We start from the raw sequence: 7,365 nt of genomic DNA on the forward strand, positions 1-7,365 counted from the left end.
CCATTGTTATTACTATACAGCTTAAAGTTCAAAAAATTACATTTTCACTGTTGTCAAGTTGACAGTTCAGTGGTATTAATTACTTCCACATTGTTCTGCAATTATCACCATCATCCATCTCCAGAAATTTTTCATGTTCCCAAGCTGAATATTTGTATCCCTTTTAACCACCCCCATATCTCCCTCCCCAATGCTCAGATACCATTATGCCACCCTGAAACAAGATGAAAAATTAAAGGCATTAAACTACACAAATTAGGTTACTAAGGAAACAAGATTGATCAGACTATGTGTTTAATTTTGCTGCATTTTTCAACATGCACTACAGTTAGATGCCACAGATCCTGTGATCACACCAAGCTATTGCACAGCCTCCTCAGGGAGCATTTTAAGTCCTTATTCCGTAAGCCGTAGATGAAGGGGTTCAGCATGGGTGTGACCACTGTGTACATCACTGAGGCCACTGCACCCTTTCTGGGAGAATATGATACTGCTGAGCCAAGGTACACTCCAAGGGAAGTTCCATAAAATACACAGACAACAGTCAGGTGAGACCAACAGGTGGAGAAGGCTTTGTACTTCCCACTGGAGGATGAGATCCTCAGAATAGAGAAAATAATTTTATAATAAGAGAAAAAGATCCCTGAGATGGGAATAAAACCAAATATGGCAAAAACAAAGCATTTGACCATGGTACTAGAGGAAGTTTCAGGACAGGTAAGATTAAGGAGTTGAGAAGGGTCACAGAAGAAATTGGAAATTTCTACATCCTTGAAGTAGGAAAAGTTTAAGACACTCAAGTTTTGCATCTGGGAGTCCAAAAGGCTAATTAAAAGAGATAGCAAAACTAGGAAGCCACAGAGGCGAGAGTTCATAATAACTGAGTAGTTCAAAGGGTGGCAGATGGCCACAAAGTGGTCATAGGCCATCACAGTCAGAAGCAGATCATCCATGCATCCAAAAATGATAAAAACAGACATCTGTGTCAGGCAACCCACATAGGAGATGGTTCTGTTGTGAGTTAGGAGGTTCACAAGCATCTTTTGGACTGTGGTGGAGATGAAACCAATGTCAGCCAAGGACAGGTTGGAGAGGAAGAAGTACATGGGGGTGTGGAGGTGGGAATCAGAGCTGATGGCCAGGATGATGAGCAGGTTCCCCAGGATGGTGACCAGGTACATGGAAAGGAACAGTCCAAAGAGGATGGGCTGCAGGTCTGGGTCCTCTGAGAGGCTCAGGAGTTGGAATTCCGAGACACGTGTTAGATTTTGTGGCTCTATATTGCTAGGACACCTTTTGAAAAATAAGAAAGGATGGAAAGGATAGGAGAAATGAAATACATAAATGGGCACCTACATTCTATATACTTCAAATTCAAGTATTCATATCTAAAGTCGTCACATTTGAGGTCCACAGACCATCAGCACTACTTCTTGGTTGTGAAAAATACAATATTTGTAGACTTTTTAATTATTGCTTTCTGTGTTATTTACCTATTTCAATCCACACCAACTTTCAAAATATTCAACTGACCTTGTTAGAAAATGAGAAGCACTAAAGAGAACATTCTAGGATCGCAATAAAATATAGCCAACTCCCTTAAGAAAAAAATAGTAAATAGCCTCTTTATCATAAAAAAATTATTCTCAAAAAGGATATTAAGAAGCAGTGCAAACTGAGTGTGATGGTGCATGCCTGTAATCCCAGCAGCTCAGGAGGCTGAGGCAGGAGAATTGTGAGTTCAAAGCCAGCCTCAGCAATTTAGTGAGATCCTAAGCAATTCAGAGAGACTGTCTCAAAAAAAAAATAGGATGTGGCTCAGTAATTGAGTGTCCCTAAGTTCAATTACCGGTACTTTCCCCCAAAAAGAAAATACAAACAGTATAGTATGCCTCATTTTGTCTGAAGTCCTTAATACAAAATCCTTTGACTTACAAGATTTAAAATACTGTGCAAGAACTGTATTATTTGATAAATAAACTGAGGTCAGTGGTTCACAATCAGAAAACATTGTGGGCTCCTTATCTTTTATGAGTTTCATTATTCTTTGACCGTCTCACTTCTGTCCTTCATGGATTTAACTTTGTCCTTTAAAAATCATGTAATATAAAACAAATACCCTTGTATTTGCTGGGCTTAAATTTTGATAAATCAACTTGATTGAATGTATATCATTAATGGTGTCACTGACAACAAATTTGACATTAGAACACAAATCACCTCTCAATTATTTTTTTTAAAAAGTAATTGATAATAAATGTCTTCAAAGAGTTTAACTTCAGGGCTGGGGCTATAGCTTAATGGTAGAGCCATTGCCTCACACTTGTGAGGCACTGGGTTCGATCCTCAGCATCACATAAAAATAAAGAAGAAAGAAAGAAAGATAGATAGATATTGTGTCCTTCTACAATTTAAAAAAAATAAAGTTTAACTTTGTACAGGTTTGTCTGTAAAAATTTCAAACAGTATCAGTAAAAAAAAAATAATAAAGGTATATAAAGTAGCCCTCTGCCCTTTTTCTTTTTCTTGATTCTTTACTCCATCCAGCTTGCTAGTGTTGCTTCATTATTTTTCTGATTGTAATCTTTCACATGCGTAGAGTAGGAACCAAGGAAAGATCCAAAGCTCACAATTGCATCCCCACCTTCTTAATTCTACTTAACAGACTTTCACATCAATCTCTCCTGATGCATGAATTGCAATCCCCTTCCTTCAGCTACATGAAGAAAACTTGGGTTCATTACATTGTCAGATCTAAGATTTAAATGGGAAAATGCAAAAGATAAGAGAACAGGAGGAAAGAAATCACAACAGGCTGAATCATCATCTGCAAAATGGGGGTAATAATTACCTACCTCCTATGGTTGTTGTAAGAGAGCTTTTAAAAATAATATCCTAAATAAAGTAACTAGTGATTCTTAGTATTGGTAATTAATATATTCACCTATGTATATTCCAATAATTTGATCTCAGGTTTATCAGCATCTGCAGTTGAAGATATTGCTGGTATTTTCTTATATCAAAAATACTTAGAATACTTCTTGGCACTTAAAATAGGATCCATGAATGTTAACTATTCTTATTGTCAATAATATTCACCACATATATTAAAATATAAATATCTGATGATCTTGGCATCAGAACTAACATTTCATAGAAACCTTAATTCCTGCCTATGGTATTTTTGTTATTGGTGTCTCTGCAGGATTCAATTCTCCTGCATACCTGTGCCCCAGACACAGCTACTCTCATGAATTTGGTGAGCATAATTTCCTTTCAGTGGTCCATGTCATTGTTGATTTATGTATCCTTTATAAATTTTCCTAAGAATCTTTGGAACTCACCTAAAGGTCATCTATGTACTTTGTGACAAAATGCCTAGTGTTTCCAAGATGTGCTACTTTACACCAACAAGTGGTTGTAAGCCTATGTGAAGTACATACATCTTCTTGAATGTCTTCATCTGATGTACTGAAGGATGGACATCATTTAATTTTATATCTATTATTATGAGAATTCTTTCAAAATTCTTGGGCCTCTCTCCATTTCACACAAGTGAAAATTTCTCTATAGTATGTTGATAGGGTTATTGTTTGACTTCCACAATCATGCATGTTCCATATTATTACTATGAATCACCTACATTTGTGTTCCAATAAGAAAATAGGTTATTAAACTTGCATCTTCTTAGTATTAAAATATACCATCAAAATGGCCCTGCAGTCTGTATAGTAATATTATCTCCTTGATATCTCCCAATGAAATTTTATCTTGTATAGGAATAACATTTTCTGTTTTCTCCAGTAGAAGATGGTACCCTGGGATGGAAGTCAGGAAATCAACACTCTTAGTCTCTTACCATTGTCCTGCTGCTGTCTGCAGAATGTGTGTAAATCTCTCCCCTTCTCTGTACTCATACTGCTTAAATGGAAATAGGGAGAACAACACCCTTTTCTGCGACAGGTGTGGAACCTAACAGATGCCTGGAATTCAAAAAACACTTGGTCCTTGTGTTTCTATTAATAAATTAAGAATCCCACCATTATAGAAGAGTTGACATCATTGATGAATGCAACTGTGAAATGCCAACTTGAAAGGTTGTGAAACTGAAATGTGTCTCACTCCAAACAGCAAAGCAACCCTAACCCTTCAGCTTCACTCTCTTTTCCCAGTTTCCTACTCATGAAAATTTCTGCCATAGTCATTTTAAAATTTGGATGAGGTAGATCATATTCCATGAAAAGAAATAATCCATATGTCCATTACATGGATACAGCAAGATGTTATTTTAAATTTTCTCTACTTTTATGAGACCTTCCTGAAAAGTATAAAAGTACAGACAGGAGAGCCCCATAAGTGTAAAAAAATAACTTTAGATATTTTGTGAATGAAGGATTGGACAATTCAATGGCTAACAGATTTTTGATGCCTCCTCTGTACCAGGCAAAGCATAGCCCTGAGTAATCAGAATTGAGTCTTTTTTCCTCCAGATACACAACATATACTTGTAGAGGGACAAAAATAAAATGCCACATCATGAAACTGAAAAATGACAACTTCAGGTCAAAGGATAAGTTAGTTGAATGGTATGAAAGTATCATTATAAATAAGAATAACTACAATTTGTCATTATAAATATTGATGTCTAAATTTCATTTTTCCCTTTTTTATACATTCCTCATGAATTAATTTTATAAAAAGCACCTATTTTCTGTTCAATCAATACTCAACATAGTTACATCAACTAAAATTCTATCAGATGACAATGCTTTGTCTCAGGACACAACTTACCTATGTCACAAGAGTAAGGAGGGATGATTTTAAAATGACAAACAACCCTGAAGGAGAATGTGGTCAGCTATTTGGAAACTCTGTAAGAGGGGGCAAGAGAGCAATCTGTGCTGAAGTACTGTGTTCCTGCACCTGCTGTAATCATTTCATGGGAGCCTAGCTATTCTTTATATAATGGATGCCGGCCACTGCTCTTCCCTGAGATCCACCAGAAACTCCCAAAAGGAAGAGGACAGTGAACAAGAGGTCTCCTCCTAGAGTTACAGGAAGTGAAATGAATGACTGATGGGATTGCCAAGGGGACACCCTGCCAGGATTCTCCCAGTTTTGAAGCCCATGTCTGTAATCAAGCAGCCCATTTCACAGATTCATTCCTTTCTACCTAACAAATGAATACATTTTATATAAATGTAATACAATCTTTCATTTTCTGTAAAAAATAACTGTAAAGTGGACAAGTGAAAGGATGCCCTGTAATGAAACATGCCACAAGAGCACAATCTCAGTGCCCACCCTGGCTAGTGCCATCCGTTTTCATTTATCACTACCACAGTCATTTTGGAGTATTGTGGGGTAAAGTATAGAAGGGCTGGTTTTCTAGAATAGTGGGTGAGATTTCTATGGGAAGTAGAACCAGTGTGGGTGCAAAGCAAGTTTTGAATAAGATTTCTGATCCCCACACCATAACTATAAAGGCAATCCTTCACAGTCCCCACAGCTGAAACTTGGCATATTACTGTCCTCCCATCTGCTACCAAACTGTCATTTCTGTCATTGTAATGAGGGATTCATAGTTCCAAGGTCTGTCCTTCTTCCAGGGGCTCTCTCTCCACTTACTGGGCCATGCTGCTTCTCTTGTGGGTAGTGACCGAAAAGTGCTGATCTGAAGAGCCTTCCATTCTGCTGCCCAGGGAAAGTCAGGGCTCTGTCCTCAGGATTTCCATGGACACAGTGTGCTGCAGGAGCTTCCTGGTGCAGGCAGTCATACAAGGAGAAAGAATCATGGAGCTCCCTGAACCAGAACCATCAAATCCAAGGGCTGCAGGCTCAAGCTATTTATTGACTCCTGTTTGACCTTGGAAGCTCAATATACAGAGCTCATCATTAGCCAAATTGGTCCATGGCCTCCCAATCTCTAAGAACTGCCTAACATTCACAGAGAAGGAAGAAGTGAAAATGAATATCCACAGACATTTTGGAGCCTCCCTTTACTTAGGAGATACTTGTAGGTCATACAATGTTCATGTCTATTTTTTTTTAAATTATCTACTTTTCTATGTTCATTTTTTATTTAGGTAAAACATACAGAACAACACACCTACCAGTTTAACCATATCCAGTGCATGCTTTGATGACATTAACTACCTTCACATTATTGTGCACAGAGCTCATAATTAGCCAACCTAATCCATGTTATCACAAACTCTAAGGACTTCACAATATGAATGGAGGAAGAGGAAAAGAAGACACAGATGTTTTTCACTCATCCTCTACTGAAGAGGAAATGTGTGCATAATTTCTGACTTTCATTTCTTTTGATATTCATTTGATTTTTATTCCTATTTTTCTTGCAAAATTTATATATATATATTATTGTCAAGTACATAGTTCAGTGGCATTAACTACGTTCATGTGGTCCTACAACCATCACCACCATCCATCTCCAGGATAATTTCCCAGACTGAAACTATATCCATTTAAAAGCCCCTCATTCCTCCAAACCCACAACAAATGCCTCTTACCCTGAGATGTGCTGGTTTACATCAATATGTAGATTTAACTCTGTCTTTAAAGTACATTTCTCTATACTAAATGCTTTAAGTGATGCACAGTATCTAAATTGATGGAGGGACATGATTTAAATTTTCAGTGTAGTATTACAACAACCCTTTAGAACTTCTAATGTCTCTCTCCATATCACACAAATGAAATTTCCATTTATATGTAAGTGGAGGATATTTATTTGACTTCCAATAATTGATGCATATTTAATTTTACTACTAAGAATATATTTGTTGTCCAAATTTAAAAAAAAAAAACAGCTTTATCAACTATTTCCTCTTATTATGAAGTTATACAATTGACATATCTCTGCACTCTTTAGTAATCATCCTTCCATGATAAATCACCAAGAAATTTCATCTTGAGCAATATTTCTATTTGGCTCCTGAAGACATAGCCCTTTGGGAAGTGAACATTTTACTCTCATACCATTGACCCACTGGAAGTGTTAAATCTCCCCACCACTCTGTGCTCATATGTTTAATGAAAATGGGGAGAGCACTGCCCATCTCTATACCAGGCATGGCACCCAATGTAAGTCTGGAACTTGATAAATATTGGATCATTTTGGTATTTTCAAATAAAGAATCCCCAAAAGCACTGGAGTTTAGAGTTATGTGAATTCTAAAATGTGCCTTAGTCCTATTCATGAATACACCTTTATCTTTGGGCCACATTTTCATTATATGCCCATAAATATCTCTGCCATGATCTTTGAACAAATGAATTTTAGGGGCTATGAAGCAGAATTATAGAGCCCAGGTGTCCAGTTTAACTTACTTTAGTTCTATG

The 7,365-nt window shown here is 37.0% G+C and overlaps 1 protein-coding gene across 1 annotated transcript; it reads right to left on the reverse strand.

The window, feature by feature from the left end:
- Positions 1 to 350: 350 nt before the first annotated feature.
- Positions 351 to 5,690, reverse strand: LOC107133572 (olfactory receptor 18-like). Its single transcript, XM_015475881.1, has 2 exons — positions 5,629 to 5,690; positions 351 to 1,293 (listed from the first exon to the last, which is right to left on the reverse strand). Exons 1-2 carry the CDS (start codon positions 5,688 to 5,690, stop codon positions 351 to 353), a joined length of 1,005 nt encoding a protein of 334 aa, XP_015331367.1.
- Between the last annotated feature and the right edge of the window lie 1,675 nt (positions 5,691 to 7,365).

This window comes from Marmota marmota, unplaced genomic scaffold (assembly GCF_001458135.2).
Source record: "Marmota marmota marmota unplaced genomic scaffold, marMar, whole genome shotgun sequence".
NCBI classification, from domain to species: Eukaryota; Metazoa; Chordata; class Mammalia; order Rodentia; family Sciuridae; genus Marmota; species Marmota marmota.

Coding starts and splice junctions, on each gene's coding strand:
- LOC107133572 (XM_015475881.1), bottom strand. CDS start 5,690: ATGGAAGGCTCTTCAGATCAGCACTTTTCGGTCACTACCCACAAGAGA. Junction 1,294..5,628: donor AAGAGAAGCAGCATGGCCCA/GTAAGTGGAGAG, acceptor ATTTTTCAAAAG/GTGTCCTAGCAATATAGAGC.